Raw genomic sequence first — 21,605 nt, forward strand, 5'->3', positions numbered from 1 at the left:
CATCGAGTTGTTTTATGCAAACTAATATAAACGCGTTGCCAAGTCCGTGGTTTTACCGCGTATTTTGGCTACTTTTAACACTTTACTTTAACTTTGAAACGACCCCAGTAACGTGATATTTAGCCTCTGGAATAAGATTTTTTAATGGGGACCCCCTCGAAAAACGATTGGGATAGTTTTGAGTAGTAATTGGGCGGGGTTTGTTGTAAAAACCTGGCAACCCTGATCAGGTAGATATTCGTTAAACCATTGTATACAACTATGCAAATATTTTTATATTAGTAATGAAAGGGAAAAAGGAAACCAAACAACATGTAAACACGCATAATCCATAAGGCATTACATTTAAATACTATAAGGTAGATTTAAAATACTATACGTGAAATTAAACAAGATGTAGGCCTATATTTAGTTTACATTTATGGAAACACGTGGAAAATAAAAACATAAAGATGCAGCGACATCTAGTGGTGCAGAGAACAAATTACTGTTCTAAGAATGTATTTTGCATGTTCCCTGAACGTTCAAAATGTCCAGTTTAAATGTTTTACAACATTTTCTTGGTATGCAAAAGTTATGGGAACGTTCTATAACATTGTTGGAATGTTAGATCTACTCTATGTTTTAAGAACATTTTGCTAACATTTTCATTAAGTTGTAAAAATGTTGTTTCTGAGTGTTCTCCGAACATTCAAAATATCCAGTTTTTAAAATGTATAAGACATTTTTTTCTTGGTATTGCAAATGTTAAGGTAACATTCCATTTCTGATTTCTGTTTCAATGTTCTCTGAACGCTCTGAAACAAGTAGTAACATTTTTTAAATGTCAGACAAATATCCAACTAACGTTTCAGAAACAACTCCTCCCTTGAAAGATGTATACGTAATGTTTTTGAGCGAACGTTTTGAGAACGTTATTAAAGACCAGATAACTGAATGAACGTTCTGTTAATGTTACTGAAAGAACGTTTATTCAATTTTGAGAGAACCTTGTCAGAATGTTCTCTATTAGATGGGTATCTACCTATCAATCTATGAACAAAATGATGTTCTAAGAACGTTTTGCTAACGTTCCAATTAAGTTATGAAAACGATATTTCTGAATGTTCTTTTAACTGTCAAAATGTCCAGTTTTAAAAAATGTTTTAAAAACGTTTTATCTTGGTTATGCAAACGTTATGGTAACATTCCATTTTATCATTTTGCAAACAGCGTTCTGTTTGAATGTTCTCAGAAACAAGTAGTGACATTTTTTAAACGTCAGACAAACATCCAACTAATGTTTCAGAAACAACTCGTTCCTTGAATGATGTATAACGTTTTGAGAACAGTATTAAAGACCAGATAACTCACAATGAACGTTCTGTTAATGTTACAGAAAGAACGTTGAGAGAACCCTATCAGAACGTTCCGAGAAGGTTTCCTGTTAGATAAGCATTATCCATCAAAATTATGTTCCAAGAACATTTTGCTAACATTCTCATTAAGTTATGAAAACGTTGTTTCTGAGTGTTCTCTGAACATTCAAAATATCCAGTTTTTAAAATGTATAAGACATTTTTTTCTTGGTATTGCAAATGTTAAGGCAACATTTCATTTCTGTTTCAATGTTCTCTGAACGCTCTGAAACAAGTAGTAACATTTTTTAAATGTCAGACAAACATCCAGCTAACGTTTCAGAAACAACTCGTTCCTTGAAAGATGTATACTTAATGTTTTTGAGCGAACGTTTTGAGAACGTTATTAAAGACCAGATAACTCTGAATGAACGTTCTGTTAATGTTACTGAAAGAACGTTTATTCAACTTTGAGAGAACCTTGTCAGAACGTTAGTCAAAGTTCTGAGAACGTTCTCTGTTGGATGGGTATCTACCTATCAATCTATGAACAAAATGATTTTCTAAGAACGTTTTGCTAACGTTCCAATTAAGTTATGAAAACGATAAATGTCAAAATGTCCAGTTTTAAAAAATGTTTTAAAAACGTTTTATCTTAGTTATGCAAACGTTATGGTAACATTCCATTTTATAATTTTGCAAACAGCGTTCCGTTTGCATGTTCTCTGAAACAAGTAGTGACATTTTTTAAACGTCAGACAAACATCCAACTAATGTTTCAGAAACAACTCGTTCCTTGAATGATATATAACGTTTTGAAAACATTATTAAAGACCAGATAACTCACAATGAACGTTCTGTTAATGTTACTGAAAGAACGTTGAGAGAACCTTGTCAGAACGTTCCGAGAAGGTTTCCTGTAAGATAAGCATCATCCATCAAAATTATGTTATAAGAACGTTTTGCTAACGTTCCCATTAAATTATGAAAATGTTATTTCTGAACTGTCAAAATGCCCGTTTTAAAAACGTTTTATCTTGGTTATGCAAACGTTATTGTAACATTCCATTTTATAATTTTGCAAACAGCGTTCCGTTTGCATGTTCTCTGAAACAAGTAGTGACATTTTTTAAACGTCAGACAAACATCCAACTAATGTTTCAGAAACAACTCGTTCCTTGAATGATGTATAACGTTTTGAGAACATTATTAAAGACCAGATAACTCACAATGAACGTTCTGTTAATGTTACTGAAAGAACGTTGAGAGAACCTTGTCAGAACATTCCGAGAAGGTTTCCTGTAAGATAAGCATCATCTATCAAAATTATGTTCTAAGAACGTTTTGCTAACGTTCCCATTAAAATATGAAAATGTTCTTTCTGAATGTCAAAATGCCAGTTTTAAAAACGTTTTATCTTGGTTATGCAAACGTTATTGTAACATTCCATTTTATAATTTTGCAAACAGCGTTCCGTTTAAATGTTCTCTGAACATTCTCAAGTAGTAACATTTTTTAAATGTCATACTCAGACAAACATCCAACTAAAACGTTTCTAAACTATGTGTAAATAATGTTTTTGGGCTAAAAAGATCATTATTAAAGACTAGATAACTAAATGAACGTTCTTTTAATGTTACTGAAAGAACGTTTGTTCAGAACTTTGATAGAACCTTAGTCCAAGTTCTGAGAACGTTCCCTGTTAGATGTGTATCTATCTATCTATGGTTCTGTCAGTGAGTGTCAGGAGTGTATTTGTCGGTGTGGATGTGGATTAGCTGTCAAACATGCGCAGAGCATCATCACCCCTGTGTGACCCTCCAGTCGTCAAAGCTCATTATATAAGACGAATCCTCGGGTCTCCTTTCTGTTAAAACTAACCAGTCCAGGATTAAATCAAATCCATTTGATGCTGACACTCTCTTTATACACCGGTTGCTGGGAAATCATAATTTATGTTGCATCTTTAGATGCGAAACTCCATCAGATGCAACTTTTGAAAATATCTGCTTTATCTCATTAAAATAAATATTTTCTGGTTGCATAATGCATAATGAGAGATAAATGCAAAACATGTATTGTGCATGGACATACACGCACAGTGAATGAACATTACAGATGAAAGCTCAAAATGCATTTACTTACATAATCCAGTTTAGGCATGACAGACCGACATCCTGCTATTTTGTATTTAAAGAGGTTGATTATTTCTTCCGGGTGTCCTAGAGACTTGAGGATGTCCATTTTCCCCCGCGTGTTTGTGAGGACGCTTTTCCTTACAGGTGAGATGAAATTCACGCGCTGCTATTTCCATTCAAACTCTATAGAGATCCAGGACAGCATCAGCTAACCTGCGCAGCGACAATCCCTCACTCACACGATCGACTGACTCTTCTGATTGGCTGAGGCGTCATGGGCTTAGAACGCGTCGGCCAATGAGCGGCGAGAGCGGCTGGTGTGATGGCCCGCCCAGTAACCAGTAGGATGGACGCAGAGCTGTGCGAGGCGCTGATTGGTCAGGCTGGCGATGACGTTAAGAAGTATTACTAACACCGGGATGGTGAAAATACAAAGAAAAGGAATCACCTCAGCTGCCTATTAGAGCTGAAGCATTACAAATAATTAACTGAATTACCTGTAAGACTAATATGGCTTTTATAATATAAAACTATTGTAATTAAGTTATCTTGAGAAAGCCAATTTACTGATCTACTATTTAATATTCTTCTTCTTCTTCTTCTGAGGCAAATTTTGGTATCTGTCTCCTCCTAGAGTTTTCAAGCTAGAACCACCAAACTCGGTCCAGACCTTCAGACTGGTCTGACTCGGTGTGCTGTATCTTTTCAGACTGATCCGGCTTACAGTTTTCATAAACCAGACTATCAAAACCACCAAAAATCCCATAGACTTACATTGACGGAATGTTCAAATGAGCAACACTATTCAAACTCCCAGTATCCCTTGAGGCTCAATCAAGCTTCCCTTCTATGTACTTCCACTCTAATATTTCTAATATTTCTAATCTATCTAGCTAAATCATGCTAGCAACATGTTAGTAACATGCTAATCATGTTAGAAACATGCTAACAAAATTCTAGTAACATGCTAATCATGCTAACAACATGCTAATAACTTGCTAATCATGATAGAAACATGCTAACAACATGCTAGTAACATGCTAATCATGCTAACAACATGCTAATTGTGTTAGAAACATGCTAACAACATGCTAATCAGCTTGTAGCATGCTAGTAACTTGCTAAGCATGTTAGCAACATGCTAGTAACATGCTAATCATGCTAACAACATGCTAGTAACTTGCTAATCATGTTACCAACATGCTAGTAACATGCTAATCATGCTAGCAACATGCTAGTAACATGCTAATCATGATAGAAAAATGATAACAACGTGCTAGTAACATGCTAATCATGCTAACAACATGCTAGTTACATGCTAATCATACTAGCAACATGCTAACAACATGTTAGTAACTTGCTACTCATGTTAGAAACATGCTAGCAACGTGCTAGTTACATGCTAATCATACTAGAAACATGCTAACAACATGTTAGTAACTTGCTACTCATGTTAGAAACATGCTAGCAACATTCTAATCATGGTAACATCATGCTAATAACTTGCTAATCATGCCAGAATCATGTTGGCAACTTGTTAATCATGCTAGAAACATGTTAACAACAAGCTAGTAACATGTTAGCCATGCTAGAAACATGCTAGTAACATGCTAATCATGTGTGAAACATGCTATCAACATGCTAATCAGGCTAATCATGCTAACAACATTCTAGTAACTTGCAAATTATGATAACAACATGCTTATCATGCTAACAACATTGTAATCAGCCTATAAAAATACAAGCAATAAGCTAATCATGCTAAAACATGTTAACATGTTACATTAAATCATGTAAGCAATGTGTTAAATCATGCTAGCTGCTTCCATACTATTACAACTGCTTCAAACTTTCAGGCTAGGCTTTCTCAAGCCAACTTAAAGTTTGTTCTCAAACTTTACTCATCTAGTTTAGCACTATTCTTGTGCATAATGTGTATGCACATTTTGCTTATGAATATTTTCCTGACTGCATGTGAAACAGCCTTAGCTCTTATGTTTATTAAGTCCCGTTTACAGCAATAATTATAACTATTATAAGGATAATTATCGTTCACGATAATTTACCAGGTATTACCAAGTGTTGATAATACCTCTTAACGTCATCACCAGCCTGACCAATCAGTGCCTCGCACAGCTCTGCGTCCATCCTACTTGGTACTGGGCGGGCCATCACACCAGTCGCTCTCGTCTCTCATTGGTCAACGCACTCTATAATTAGCATAATCATAACAATAACAATATAATCGTTCTAAATTTAAAAGAAGAGTACACTGAATGATATCACTGGAATCACTTTCAGAACGTTTTTTTTTTCTTGACTAGAACGATAAAACATTGACAGCCAATCAGAATCCTGCTTTAAAACGTTCCAGTATTTAAAGCGGCAATAAAATAATAATTACTTTACATGTGGTTAAACAGATATATTTCTTAAACCGCTTTTTGCTTAAGTTTATTAAGACCCGTTTACTGCAATACTTATAACGTTAATTATCGTTCACGATAATTATAATAATTATCGTTCACAATAATTAAAGTGATAACAATATAATAGTTCTAAATTTGAAAGAAGAGCACACGGAACGGTTGGAATCACTTTTTAGAACGTTTTCCCCCCAACTTATTAACGATAAAACATTGACAGCCAATCAGAATAGAGCTTTTAAACGTTCTAGTATTTAGGTTATTGTTCCTATAACTACAACGATAACACAGAGGAACGATATTATTGAAATCACTTTCAGAACGTTTTTTCCCCAACTGAATAGAAAAAAAAAAACACTGACAGCCAATCAGAATCCTGCTTTAAAACGTTCCAATATTTAAAGCGGCAAACGACAAAACTGCAGTACGCAATTAAAATAAACAGAACATAATTGTTCACTAATATAGTTATAGTTATCGTTCCTATTAAAAGAATAGCTCACCACAACTACGATAACAACACAGAGGAACGATATAATCACTTTTAGAACTGTTTTTTCCCAGCTTATTAATGATAAAACATGGACAGCCAATCAGAATACAGCTTTTGAACGCTCTAGTATTTAAAGCGGCAAATGACAAAAATACAGTGCGTTTAAAATAAACAGAACGTAATTGTTCACTAATATAGTTATCGTTATCGTTCCTATTAAAAAAATACTACAACTACAACGATAACGATAACAACACAAAGGAACGATGTCATTTTCAAATAATTAACGATAAAACATTGACAGCCAATCAGAATCCTGCTTTAAAATGGTCCAGTATTTAAAGCGGCAATAGTAATTACTTTACATGGGATTTAACAGATATATTCTGAAACTTATGTTTATTAAGGCCCATTCACAGCATTCATTATAATGATAATTATTGGTCACTATAAATGTAATGATAACAATATAATCATTCTCAATTTAAAAGAAGAACACATATTGGTATCACTTTCAGAAGGTTTTTTCCCAGCTAGTTAACGATAAAACATTGACAGCCAATCAGAATCCTGCTTTAAAACGTTACAGTATTTAAAGCGGCAAAGCTGCAGCTAATACTGCTAATATAGTTATCGTTATCATTCCTAGTATTACAATTCTTTAGTGTTTGTTAAAATATTATTTGACTTTATTATTAAATGGATTTGCTGGGCATTTAAAGACATGGAAAACCTTGTTCTCTGTGAAAGAAAAAAGTTGAATCTAAAATTACAAGCAGTTTAATCTAGTTTTCACATAGATGTTGTTTAGCACAACAACAGTTAAACATGGAGTGAGCTGTTTCCCATACATACAGTTATATACATTTAATATTATAGAATGCTACTACACAAAAAGAATTACATGTGGACTTTCTATTTTCTTTACAGGCTAATGAGAAATGCTAACAACGTTTAATTTATAATGAGAGATCAGATGCACAAATTCAAATTGACTTTACAAGCAGTTGTCACCTTTCCAGTTGAAAAGAGAAACTGTAACCCTGTTTTCTTTATAGAAATAAATATAAAAAGTTATTTAAAAATCAGATAAAATTACAGGAGCTCAGCTGCGACGAAGGGGATTTTCTTTTTTTAGATATGAAAAGGAAGTAAAATTTGTGGTGAGGGTTATTTTTATAAAGTTACAAGGAAGTGGCTTTCTAGACAGGAAGTTAGTTACCAAATGCAAAGGATTCAGGTCGACTCAACAGTATTGATTATAGATGCCACTGAAAATAAAAACCTAAATTGCATCAAATCAGAATTTTCTTTGTGAACAAAAAAGTCAAAAGTGAGCAGGATTAACACACTGCAGGTTCCTTGGAATATATCTGCGCGTAGACATGATTAATAATATTCATCATGACAATAAAAGAAAATAGATGTTTCCCTGCAGATATAGTGTAAAGGAAAAAGAGAATTATCAATTGAAATACAGCGGGAGTGCTTTGAGCTTCATTTAAATATTGTTTCTGTTCTGTTTTAAAAATGTTGCAACAAACCGCAACAATTACTACATTTTCTTGAGAAAACTGTTGTTTGCATGTGCAAAACCTGCCACCGCTATGACACCACTATTTTCTTTTTTAAAGGAGTAGTTCACCCAAAAATAAAAATTTGCTGAAAGTTAACTTCCTGTAAGGCCATCCAAGATGTAGATGAGTTTGTTTCTTCATCAGATTTGGAGAAATATAGCATTCCGTCACTTGCTCACCAATGGATGTGAATGGGTGCCGTCAGAATGAGAGTCCAAACAGCTGATAAAAACATCACAATAATTCACAAGTAATCCACACCACTCCAGTCCATCAGTTAACATCTTGAAAAGACAAAAGCTGTGTGTTTGTAAGAAACAAATCCATTATCAAAACATTTTAAACTCCAAAGTCATCTGGTCTGAATCAGGAGAGAAATCTGCACTGATAAAAATGATTCTGTGGTGTAGTAAATACTACAGAAAAATGTCATTTCTACATGAAAAAGTTTAAAAAACAAAATAAATTCTATACTGGTACTAAATTCAAGCTTGTAGAAATTAAAGCATAAATATAAATGTTATAAAATTAAGTAAAACCTACTCAACTTTTTTGATACTGGTGTTCCCATCATGCACTGGGCATGAATAATTAATAAGGTTGATTTTCCCCCCTGTTTTATCATTGTTTTGTTGATAGATTTAGATTTTGTTGCAACTGGAGCTAATTTTCTACTCAAAATGACACATTAATGCTCAAAATGTAACCACAGAATGTTACCATCATCATATATTGTGTACCAAGTATTGAAGTCTCTATGTTCGGATAAGCACCGCTTTATTGATTATGTATATATGGTGTCTACATGATATCAGTTGTATAATTTACTTAGATGTTTCTAAGTAACATACACTTTAAAAGCATGGTTTAATTAGGTGCTAAATTAAGTAAAATCAATGTGTTGCCAAGTAAGCTTTGAGGTACTTAAGCCTTAAGTTACGTATTTTCGTTGTTAAATTACTTAACTTGGGTAAGTAGATTTTACTTAATTCTATAAGTGAAATTATATATCATTATGTAATATTTACTTAATTTTTCCTATGAATGTTAAATTCAGTAGTAAGTAGATTGTACAGAGCAGTAGCAGTAAGTAAATCCTACAAATTAAATTATTAGCGTTTACAAGCCAAAACAGCTCTAAACAAATATGTGGCTGGATTTTGATGTGAGAGACAACAGAAGATGGACTTTTCACTGGAGGAAGCATTATTATGGATTATGGACTCTTAGAGATGCTTGAGAAGCTTTTGTCTTCTCAAGATGTTAATTGATGGACTGGAGTGGTGTGAATTACTTGTGGATTATTGTGATGTTTTTATCAGCTGTTTGGACTCTCACTCTGACGGCACCCATTCACATCCATTGGTGAGCAAGTGATGCAATGCTACATTTCACCAAATCTGATGAAGAAACAAACGCATCTATATCTTGGATGGAGCAAAATGTAATTTTGGGGAGAACTATTGCTTTAATAAATGCTACTCAAATGTTTTTAAAGTTGAGTAAAGTACTATGAGTCCATTTAGGTTTTTTAAAGTTCTCCTGATCTGCTGGGACTGAAAGGTCTTTGGTTCCTTTGATTGTCAGCATGTTTACAATCAAGTCCAGGGTTTTCTGCTACAACTGCTCTGTTGATGTGAATCAAGCTCAGTGTTTGGTTCACACTGTATCTTTCAGTGATTGTCTACACATCAGAGATTGGCATCTTCATATCTTCATTGAAGCTCGCTGGTTCTGACCCCCAACAGACCAGTTGTTCTGGTCCCAAACGAGGTTCTACAGGCCGACTCTGAGCTTTAGGGAGTGACGCTTTTTGGCAGGAGTATCTTGGTTTCTTATGCCAGAATCAGGCTGTTCCACACTTCGGTTTTGGAGCTGGAAGATCCACTTGGAGAAAGTTTAAGAGCAGAACTAGAACTTGGAGTTCCCATATAAGACGGAAACGCAGAGACCTGCATGGACAAAGGAAAGACTTTGTGTTACCATCTGCTTGAATGAATCGCTTTAAATTAATTTAGACAAAAGCATTTGATAAATAACTATTTGTGATTAATGTAGCAATAGTGAGTGTTTTATTGTCTGACCGGTGTGTTCATATTATGGTGTGCGTAGAGTGACGCCGTGTCCGGCTCCGTCTTTATGGGTCGTGGTTCTTCTGTGGGACTGGAGTTGACAGCGCTGGATGGCATCTGACCCTCAGATGACCCTTCAAATCACAGACAGGTCAAAGGTCACAATCACTGATTCCACACTCATGATTTCATCAAGATGATTCTGACTTGACATTGTATAATGAGCGATGTTGGGCATGTTACTATAAAAAAGTGATTAGTTACTAGTTACTAGTTACTTCTCACCAATAGTAACATGTTAGTAACTGAGCTACATCACTGTGAAATAAGTTATTACCAGGGAAATAACTATTGTGTTAATAAAAAAATGTTCAAGTATGTGGAATAACTTGGATTCCCCCACTATTAAATATGTTAAATTAATAACATTTAAATGAAATGAAATCAGTATCTGCACTCACCAGGTTTGGATTTGTTGATATTTTTTGGTTTGCGTTTGCGGGTCTGAATTCCCTCTTTCTTCATGGCGAGAGGACGAGGAACCTGAACAGAAGAGCAGACTCTGAGATTTTACTCCATCTGCTGGTTACATGTGTAACTACTGAGTTTTTGGCATAAAAACGGCACATTTGCATTGCCAGAGGATGAAGTAAGGAAATAACAGAGCAAACACAGTATATTTCTGTATGTTTATAAGGCTGTCTCACCCCGTGGAGTTTCATGTAGAGTCCGCAGGCGTTGCAGACCGGCTCTCCTTCTGCATTGCGTCTCCAGAGAGTAGTTGTGGTCGTCTGACAGTTAGTGCAGGATAAACCAACCCGTCTGGACGCAGACTGACCCACAGACAGAAAATAGCAGGTTAGTGATAGTTTACAAATCTGAATCAGACCTTTAAACACTGTAGTAATAAAAAGTAACGCAAAATAAAAAAAGAAACTTGCTGGAAGCACAGAAAACATTGCAATAATTAAAAAGTGCAAAACAAAAAATAAACTGTAATAATAATAATAAAAAGATTGCACTAATAAAATGTAATGCAAAATAAAAAAAATGGTTGCAAAATAATAATAAAAAAGTAGTGCAAAATTTAAAAAAAAAGAAGAAAAAAAAGAAAATGTACTGCAAACAGCAAAATGTAAAAAGCTGCTACAAACCCTAAAATAAAAAATTGTGCAAAACAAACAAAAATTGCTGCAAACACTGAAAATAATGCAATAATACATGTAATAACAAAATAGTGCAAAAAATAAACTTTGCAATGATAAAATTAGTGCAAATAGAAAATAAATGTAATAATACAAATATAAAAACAGTGCAAAAATAACCATGCAATAATAAAAACTAATAAATGAAACACTGCAATAATAAAATGTAGCCTAAATGCAAAAAGTTTCTACAAATCCTAAAATAAAAAAATAGTGCAAAACAAACAAAAATTGCTGGAAACGCTGAAAATAATATAATAATAATTGTAATAGCAAAATAGTGAAAAATAGTGCAAAATAGAAAAACTATAATAACAAAGATATAAAAATAGTGCAAAAACAACTGTGCAATAATAAAAACTACTTAATTAAACAATAATAAAATGAAATGTAAAATTTGCTATAAACCCTAAAATAATTTTTTTAAATGTAAAACAAACAAAATCGCTGCAAACACTGAAAATAATGCACAAATAAATGTACTTTGCAATAATAAAAATAGTGCAAAATAAAAAATAAACATTGGAATAATAAAATGTAATGTAAAAAGTTGTTACAAACCCTAAAATAAAAAAGTGCTAAACAAACAAAATTGCTGCAAGCAGTGAAAATAATGTACTATAAATGTAATAACAAAATTAACTTTGCAATAATAAAAATAGTGCAAAAATAAAAAAGTGCAATAATAAAAAGTAAAATGCAATAAAAAGGAATGCAAAATAAAAAAATAAACATGCTGCAAATATTGAAAAAATTGCAATAATAAAACTATAAAAATAGCACAAAAATTAACACTGCAAAAAGCTGCAACAATTAAAAGTAATGCAAAAAAGAATTTTGCTTCAAACACTGCAAAAATAAAAAATATATATAAAAATAGTGCAAAAATATAAAAGTGCAAAAAATGCAAAAATAAAAAAAAATTCAAAATAGACAATAAATAAGGTTGGAGCAAAGTGCTTCAAATAATATAATTTTATACCACTTATTAATTATGATAGGTCAACAACATGAAAAAAGCATGTGTTTAATGAAATGTACTATACTATTACTTCTTAAATGTACTTTTTTTTAACTCATTACACAGTATTTACATAGCATTACATAGTATTTAGACGTGAGCTAGAAAGACATTGTGTCGTCAGTGAAACGCACCAGTCGTCTCTGGGGTTTGATGAGCGGCCGGTTGATCCCGTTCATCTTGTGATAGAGACCGCAAGCGTTACACAGGTAATGACCCGTCCCGTCCCGCCGCCACAGAGGAGTAGACATCGCCCCGCAGTTCACACACTCACGACCCTCAGCGAAATCATCCAGCAACTCTGAGGAGAGACGGACGGACACAGACATTCATTAATATTCAAACAAAACAAAACACAAATCTGTCAGTCAGTGTCCACATTAGACCTGCTCTGTGCTCACTGAATTCACAAAGACCTTTTAATTCTGTAGTTCTGTAGAAAATAGTGTAGTGTTATTAATATTTTGGCATCAAAATGTGATCAAAAGGCTCCTGGTCAGCAGGAGGCGCTGTTGCTCCTGCAGGCGTGTGGGGGTCTGCGGTGTCTCTGTCAGACATAAGAGCCGTCCTGCACAAACTCAGCTAATCTTTATAAATGGAAACAGCGCTCATATATCACAGGCGGCCCCTAAGGGGCCCTTAACTACAACACTGAGCGACGGACCAATGTGGACAAATGAGACAGACGCATAATCATTCATCTCTCTCACTAAACCATCCTTCAGCCTTTCAAACACCTAACAAGCTGTTAGCTTAAACCCAGCACAAGTTACTGTCACAGTCATTCAGCATCATAAATCATCTGTCATATATCAACACCCACACAAAAACCACAGAAAGACTAATTACAGATGAGTCAGAGGATTATGGATCTTTTCAGTGTTTCCAGATTTTTGTTATTATGTTTTTGGTTTTGCAGTATTTTTTTATTGCAGCATTTTTTTGCACTTTCTATTTTTTTCTCATTTTTATGATTTATTTTGCACCGTATAACATTGCAGTTTATTTCTTTATTTTGAACTATTTTTTATTGCAGTCTTTTCAGTTTTTACAGCGAGCTGCAAATGCTTTGACAACACAAATTTTACAATTTATTTTTAAATGCTAAAAAAACTAACATAAACAAAAATATACAAATAATATATACAAATACATTAATTTAATCAATGCTATATAATAGTGCAAAATAAAAAAAAAAATACACACGCTGCAATAATAAAACATAATGCAATATAACAATAATAAAAAACTTTCTGCGCACACTAAAACGTCTTTAACAATAAAATAGTGCAAAATAAAAAAGAAAAATCTTGGAATAATAAAACATTGAGAAAATAAATATAGAGAAATAAAATAATACAATCAAAGCAATAATAGAAAGTGCAAAAGAAAAATAAATAAAATGGATCACACATTGCAATAATAAAAAAAATAATGCAAAATAAAACAAACACTGTAGTAATAAAACCATGGAAAATAAAGTAGATAAATATAATCAATGCAATAATAAAGTGCAAAAGAAAAAAGAAAAATAAACACTTCAATAATAAAACAGTGAAAAAAGAATTATAAACATACTTAAAGCAAAAATAAAATATGCAAAATAAAAAAAACACTGTAATAATAAAAAATAATGCAAAATAAAAAATAAACACTGTAACAATAAAACAGTGGAACATAAAATAGATAAATATAATCAATGCAATAATAAAGTGCAAAATAAAAACAAACACTGCAATAATAAAACAGTGAGAAATAAAATGGATAAATATACCTAATGCAATAATAAAAAGTGCTAAATAAAAAAGAACACATACTGCAATAATAAAAAATCATGCAAAATAAAAAAAAAAAAAACTGTAATAATAAAACAGTAAAAAATAAAATAGATAAATATAATCAATGCAATGATAAAGTCCAAAATAAAACATTAACACTGCAATAATAAAACAGTGAAAAATAAAACAAATAAATATGCTCAAAGCAATAATAAAAAGGTGCATAATAAAAATACACACTGCAATAATAAAAAATAATGCTAAATAAAAAATAAACACTATCAATAAAACTGTGGAAAATAAAATAGATAAACATACTCAATGCAATAATAAAAAAGTGCATAATAAAAAAGACTGCAATAATAAAACAAATAATGTAAAATAAGAAGAAAACTTTATGCACACACTGAACAGACTGCAATAATAATAAAAAACATTCAACAGTTCTCTGGTCTTTAATAATGTTTAAAAATGCACAGAAACATTATTTATGCATTGTTCATGGAATGTTTTATTTATTTTATTTTTTTAAAGAGAACATTCAGAGAATATTTAAAAGCAACATTCCTGTAATGTTTGCATAATTATAAAATTGAATGTTCCCTTAACATTTGCATTTTAAAACATAAAAAACTGTACATTTTGAAATGTTTTCTAAACTAAATGCTCTGAAAATGTTTGCACAGAATGGTATTATACATTGCTGATAGAATATCTTTCTGTTTGGACATTCGTGAAACATTTTTTAAAAGTTACTCCTTGTTTCTAAACGTTCCGCGAACATTCAAAAGTAACATTCCCATAAATGTTTGCAAAATTCTAAAATAGAATGTTCCCTGAACGTTTCCATAACCTAAGGGGAACGTTAGCACAACGTTCTCAGAGCAGAGTTCTGTTAGTGGCCTTTACTCAAGGCTGACAGCAGCTCCAACCTTGAGATTTCAACCCACACGACAGGAAAAGCGAACAAAAGCCTGTCAAACGCCTCACAAATCAGTCAGCTCAATTGGCAAATAACAAGTTGTTTGGGACACTCACTTTAGCGTTAATGACCACAGGTCAAACACTTACACAACACACAATCAGCACTGGAAAACACTACAGAACACACACATTTACATGAGTAGAATCTGGATAAATTGCCCTTTTTTGGGAATTTCACCATGACAAATTGCGCTTAATTTCTGTTAAACTCATCAGGAGCTGCAAAACCTCCACAAATATGAAAGACAAAATATAAAACCAAAGACAAATGAAGTGAAGCTTCCTTCAGCAGCATGTTAAAGTCCATCTCTGCCTTCATTTATGACAGACTATTAATAGCACATGATCAGACAAAGGTCGCATTTACTCCTATCAGTTATTAGGTTAATGAAAAAACTGCCTCTATAGTTTATTTTATTTCTCAGGCAAACATGATTTGCCTTGCACACAGATTCCTGATTATGTCTCACTCTCAATGCCACCATATAACAATAAAATGAAAGAAATGATTCGTTATCATAATGAGTGTGCAGTTATTGATTTAAATAAAATCTCACATGACACCAATGACTGTTTTTCATTACTACATAAATTCCTTAGTTCACCGTCATCTATATAAAATAATATAATAAAAAAAGGTTAAAAGTGATCTATAATAATTGAGCTTATCATCATTATTATTATTATATAACAGTATTTAAACCAGCAAAATTAAATACAAAACCACATGTTTTTTTTTCACTTATAAACTCGTTTTTGTCAGTATGAATTATACTTATATTATGCTGAATTTTATCATTAGGACACACCAACATGTCAAACTTTCGATATTCTTCAACAATAGTCTGAGACGACTCTAAGAGAGTAATATTATTGAATCTAACCCTTATTAATCCTTCAGAAGTGTTATAAATTAACAAATCAAATAGTTAAAAGGACAGGTTTTATCCGAAACTTCAATTATTCGTTGTTTGGATTTATTTTTCGTTCTTTTATATCTTTTTTCCGCACAGGTATCGATTTAGCAGTGAATTATATTTATAATTAATTTCAGTCTTACTAATAAAATATTTTAAATGTCTGTCGCATATAAACATATTATTTATTTTTACATAAAATAAACAGAGCATACTAAAAAGTGTTTGATTAATAATTTTTTTTGTGTGTTTTTAAATGAAAGCGCTTACTACAATTTCACGTATTAAGGCTAAAAATAATATTTTGATTTTCCATGCTTTTTATAATAGCGACATTGTCTTAAAGTAAATATAAACGATCCCGAAAGACGAAATAAAGCTTTTCTTTTCCGCCTATTCACTGTCTCGTGTATCGTAAAGACACACAACAAATGAAATATAAATACAAAATGATATTTATTTCGTAGTTTTAACCACGTGCTTTTAAATCGCAACGATACCTTGAAAATAAATATAGGATTTTCTTTTGACTATTTATAATCGTTTTTTCTTAAGGTTTGATCAACAAAATACACTTACAAACGAGCAAAATAATTAGCGGTGAATATAAATGCGTTAAATCAACATAAAGTGACACAGCGGGAATTAAAACCGGTAGAACTTTAATACTGTTATTTTTCCTTTATTATAATTATTAATTGATTTATCCGTATGTAAAACAAGCATATGTTTAAGGTTATGATTGTCGCGTGTCTCTAATATTCGTTAATGTGTGACTAATTTCGTTAGTTGAGTGAGTGTGAAAAACACAATAAAGCCTCATATGTGAACTTAAGACGATATGAAAGTGTTTTCATCAATGCAGAGTTTTATGCCATATTGGACATGTATCAGCCCTGCTGATAATAATATTACTGATAGTAAAGCCAATCAGTAATCTATTCAAAATAACATCAAAATCGACCATTTTTTAATTGAATCAGTCTTTAGATAATTTTGCACACAATGAGGTCATTTAAAGTGACAGCTGCGCTTTTTCACATACATTAGTGTTATGTTGGTTTATATTCGCAGATCTTCGCCATTTTTGCAATACATATTTATTATGACAAATTCGATTAGAGTGAAATCATATATAATATAATATAATATATGTACAAAACTGTATATCATTCTTTGCATTAATAAAAAATAAAAAATAAAAATATCGGCTAACATGTATAAGGCCCAAATGATCAAAAGACAGCATATTTTCCAAAAGCTGCTGTTTATACCCATAAACCCCCAAACTAAATTTAGATTTTATCATGTGAAGCAATTTAGGTTTGGATTGCTCTGATAATCAATTGTTATTCTATACAGGAAAAGTAACTGGAAATAAATGTTTTTCACCCACATGCTCTCAAAACGCAACGCAACCTTAAAAAAGTAAAAGAAAAAAATGAAATTCCGGTTTGGTCAACAATAAAATACATTTACGCAAGAAACTAGTAAAATTAGCAGCACATATAACAGCTTAAATCAAATATATGTAACTCTGGACCACAAAACCAGTCATTTTTGAATAAATAAGCTTTCCATTGATGTATGGTTTGTTAGGATAGGACAGTATTTGGCCGAGATGCAACTATTTGGAAATCGGGAATCTGATGGAGCAAAAAAAATCAAAACGTTGAGATAATCGCTTTAAAGTTGTTCAAATGAAGTTCTTAGCAATGCATATTACTAATCAAAAATTAAGTTTTGATATATTCACGGTAGGAGATTTTAAAAATATCTTCATGATCTTAATATCCTAATGATTTTAGCATAAAAGAAAAATGGATCATTTTGACCCATAGTGTTTTGTTGGCTATTGCTACAAATATACCTGTGCTGCTTTAGACTGGTACTGTAATCCAGGGTCACATATGTTTTACTTTCGTTTTATTTTAATCCTGTTCTCATATCAGATGATGAATCATAAGTTTTGCCGTGCAAATACTTGTTTAAACTTCATAAAACCCCAAATGCACACCAGGCTCAAAGGATTGCCTAAGTGTGTTTTTTTTTTTTTCTAAAATTTCTAATTTTTTACCAAAAGTACATCACTGCATTTTTTTAAGTTGCATATGAAACAAAAATTACTGGAGTGAGCTTTACAAGAAAAATAATTTTAGTCGATTAATCTAATTCAGTCTGTTGTTTGTGCAAATCGTTATTTTACTTACTTTATAGCTAATTTGTCGATACGGTTAAGAAGAAAAAAAGTGCAGAAACAATTTTGATTGCTCACCTAAATTCGGGTGTCGCGCTGCAGCGGCCGCTCCTCCGCTCTGGAGGCTGTGCAGCACGGAGCTGTCGAAGTGCGACGCCGTCCACGAGCCTCCGATGTTCGGGCTCACGTAGGCCGGGTACCCGCTGTGATAGGATCCGCTCAGACCGCGCGACCCGTAGTGATCCCGCCCGCCAGCGGAGATGTTTAGCGGGCTCGTGTAACTCGCCGTCTCCCGGGCAGTCGCGACCCCGGAGGTTAACGGAGGGCTCGTGGAGAACGCGAACCTGGAGACCGGGGAATGATGGTGCCCGCCGGTGGAGCTGTAAGAAGCGACCGTATCCGCGCCCGCCTGCGCCCACCCCGAGTGTCCGGACGCCGGGCTGCTCTGCTGCGGCGTCTGGAGGTAAGGCAGCGCCGGGATCATCGGGGTGACCCGGGTGGGTGTCACGTACACCGGCGAAGCGGAGGCGGCGTTGTGGAGGAAACCGGGCTCGTAAGACGCGGGTCCGTGGTTTGTGCTCATCGTTACACCTTGATACATGTCCACAGGTGAGCGATCATTCCACTCGATCTTACCGGGCTGACCTTCACCCTGCGCCCGTCGGGAGCATTTTCTGCTTCACTTGACTTGACGGCAGCAGACGGCAGAGGATGATGAGGGTGGACAGTCTCACTGAAGTCTCTCCCAGCACTCCTCCCCGTCTCTCCGCCTCCAGTAAAGCGCATCTCATTCCTGCTCGGGTCACCGACCTCGTTTACAGGAACAAAATATTCGGATCATATCTGCGTCACACTATATTTTGTAAACGTAATGTACATTTGTATCTAAAAGCATGGTGATGCACACAACACAGTTCACGCTGCATGTCATTTATTTACGCTTAATATCTGCAAGATGTATTTAAGCGTGTGCGTGAGAATTAATTCTGAGATTCTGCTTTCAAAAACAAAAATTCCATTTCCAACAAAATATGGACATAAGAACTGTTTTCCATCCATTATTTAGCTTCAAAATAATGATCTTATAGGCTAATAAAGCATAAAATAAATAAACAAACAAACAAATAAAATAAAATAAAAAATAAATTTATAATGTAAATAATAAAACTAATACATTAATAAAAAATGATCTAACAAATAAAAATAAATCAATCAATCAATAAAAAACTTAAGACAAAAATGCATTTTTACTGAATTGGTTTCCTCCTCAGAAGAAAGCAGTTATTTCTCAGTATTGCAAGAAATGAGCATCAGTTAAAAGAATATATAAAAACTCACTTAACTGAGCGCCTCAATAGACTAAATGATTTGATTAAATTACGTATGTAATGTGACGTGTATAACGTGATAATTGACGAGACAAAAAGAAGAGAAACGAGAAAAAAGCAGGGAGGAGTTCAAGATCTTTCCAAATTAAAATGATAATTAAAAGGCCTAAAGGAAAACATAAATGCCTGTATAATTTATCTCAATTATTTAATTACAATATTATTTCCGAGGAATTATATAAAATATATGACCCAGACAGATTTTTACATTAAGATTTTTGACGTTTACACTCTGAATTGAATAGGTCAGTAGAAAAAGAAAACCTGTATTATATCAATTATACGCAGAATTTCTAGCTTTTAATCATGTTTCACATAACTAATTCGCATATTTGTTATATTAATATTACAATAATATGCAAGTAATATTTAAAAAATATTCTATGTATTAATATTATGTTTATATGTCTACTATTTGTGACCCTGGACCACAAAACCAGTCATAAAGGTAATTTTTGAATAAATAATCTTTATATTAATATATGGTTTGTTAGGATAGGACTATATGTGCATGGCCGAGATACAAAATCTGGAATCTAAGGGTAAAAAAAAAATATTGAGAAATCGCCTTTAAAGTTGTCCAGTTGAAGTTCTTAGCAATGCATATTATTAATCAAAAATTAATTTTTGATATATTTACGATAGGAAATGTACAAAATATCTTCATGGAACATGATCTTTACTTAATATCCTAATGATTTTTGGCATAAAAGAAAATTGATAATTTTGACCCGTGCAATGTATTTGTGGCTATTGCTACAAATATACCCGTGCTACTTAAGGTTTTGTGGTCCAGGGTCACATTTATCAGTCGTTTCTGATGCCCGGGACTGACGGATATGATTGATGTCTAGCGCATCACTGACGTCACGCGCGTCCGCAGCTCCTGATGATCGGAAGTCGCGCTGCTGTTGTTTTCAATGACACATTTTTTACTGTCATTTCACTGTTTTTTATAAACAAACTGAGACTTTCATGTCCATTTCCTAAGTTGTACAATTACGCGTCTCGATATGCGCCTTCCGCATCAATATCCAGGGCACTTTCACACAGAGCATCCGGACAGAAGTTTCATGTTGTTGTTTCCCTTTTGTGTGCATTTTATTTATATCCATTTTTTATATGTGCATTTTTATTATCATATATGCATTTTTTTATGTGTATTTTATTTGGCTGTAATTGCAGAATTAGAGTTCAGAGTTGTTGTTGTTTTTATTCTAAATCAGTATTGACAAGAAAAACCTAAAATATGCCAAAATAGCTCAAAAAGACAATATTTAGGCCTACATTTAAGCTACTCTAAGTCTACATGCTTACTTGAAGATAAAAATAAATGGAGAAAGCCATTTAGTATTTTTTTTTTTTTTTTTTTAGTGAATGAACTGGATTTCTGCACTGTAGATAATGGTCTCACACACATACATCAGTATCACAGAGGATATTATTGATAGTGAGTCCAAAGCAAACCCTGCTGTGATCAGGGCAGGATGCAGGTTAAGTTAATCAGGTTCTGGAATAGCTGAAAAATCAGCAAATCTCCTCCATATCGCTCCCCGCTTCCTCAACGGCTCCGTCTCCATCCTCATGGCTCTGTGTACCTCAATGGGACGCTTTCCACAGCTGCTGCTGCTTCTGGCCTGTGATCCTAATCACACGTCTGATAAACAAGACTCTGGTCAACGTGAAAATCCACTGCTTCTACAATACAAGCATTATATCAGAGAGGCTCTGAGATGAAGATGATTTCATTCTCAGTCCTGTCTATTGCAATAATCAAAATAACGGAGGAGTCAGTTTAAGATGATGAGTCTAGAAATCTTTACTGTCACTTTGGAACATCACACAATTAATTCACAAGTACTTTGATACACAATAAAACTATTGATGACCTCAGCAGCACTTAACAGTGTCATTTGTTAAAGCAGAAGGCAGGAACTTGCTTGAGAGTTTGCATCATCTGCAGAAACAATACAGTTCAGATTAGTTTACATACAAAGCACAAATCTTGGAATAAAAAAAGGTGTTGCTATGCATTTACTAAAGTGCGCAGAAAGGCTTTAAATGTGCTGCTA

The 21,605-nt window shown here is 33.3% G+C and overlaps 2 protein-coding genes across 2 annotated transcripts in view; both read right to left on the bottom strand.

The window, feature by feature from the left end:
- The window catches only part of fdft1 (farnesyl-diphosphate farnesyltransferase 1), a 14,456-nt gene extending 10,752 nt beyond the window's left edge, over positions 1-3,704 (bottom strand). Inside the window, exon 1 of the mRNA XM_051139390.1 lies at positions 3,483-3,704. Coding sequence (XP_050995347.1) covers positions 3,483-3,581 — 99 coding nt within the window. The 5' untranslated portion in view covers positions 3,582-3,704. The remainder of the gene's footprint in view (positions 1-3,482) is intronic.
- Positions 3,705-6,776: 3,072 nt separating this feature from the next.
- gata4 (GATA binding protein 4) lies at positions 6,777-18,870 on the bottom strand. The gene is made up of 6 exons (XM_051092152.1): positions 18,224-18,870; positions 12,404-12,570; positions 10,751-10,876; positions 10,505-10,586; positions 10,056-10,177; positions 6,777-9,923 (listed from the first exon to the last, which is right to left on the bottom strand). Exons 1-6 carry the CDS (start codon positions 18,744-18,746, stop codon positions 9,807-9,809), a joined length of 1,137 nt encoding a protein of 378 aa, XP_050948109.1. The 5' UTR covers positions 18,747-18,870; the 3' UTR covers positions 6,777-9,806.
- Positions 18,871-21,605: the final 2,735 nt, after the last annotated feature.

Source organism: Labeo rohita, chromosome 20, assembly GCF_022985175.1.
Source record: "Labeo rohita strain BAU-BD-2019 chromosome 20, IGBB_LRoh.1.0, whole genome shotgun sequence".
Classification (NCBI taxonomy): Eukaryota; Metazoa; Chordata; class Actinopteri; order Cypriniformes; family Cyprinidae; genus Labeo; species Labeo rohita.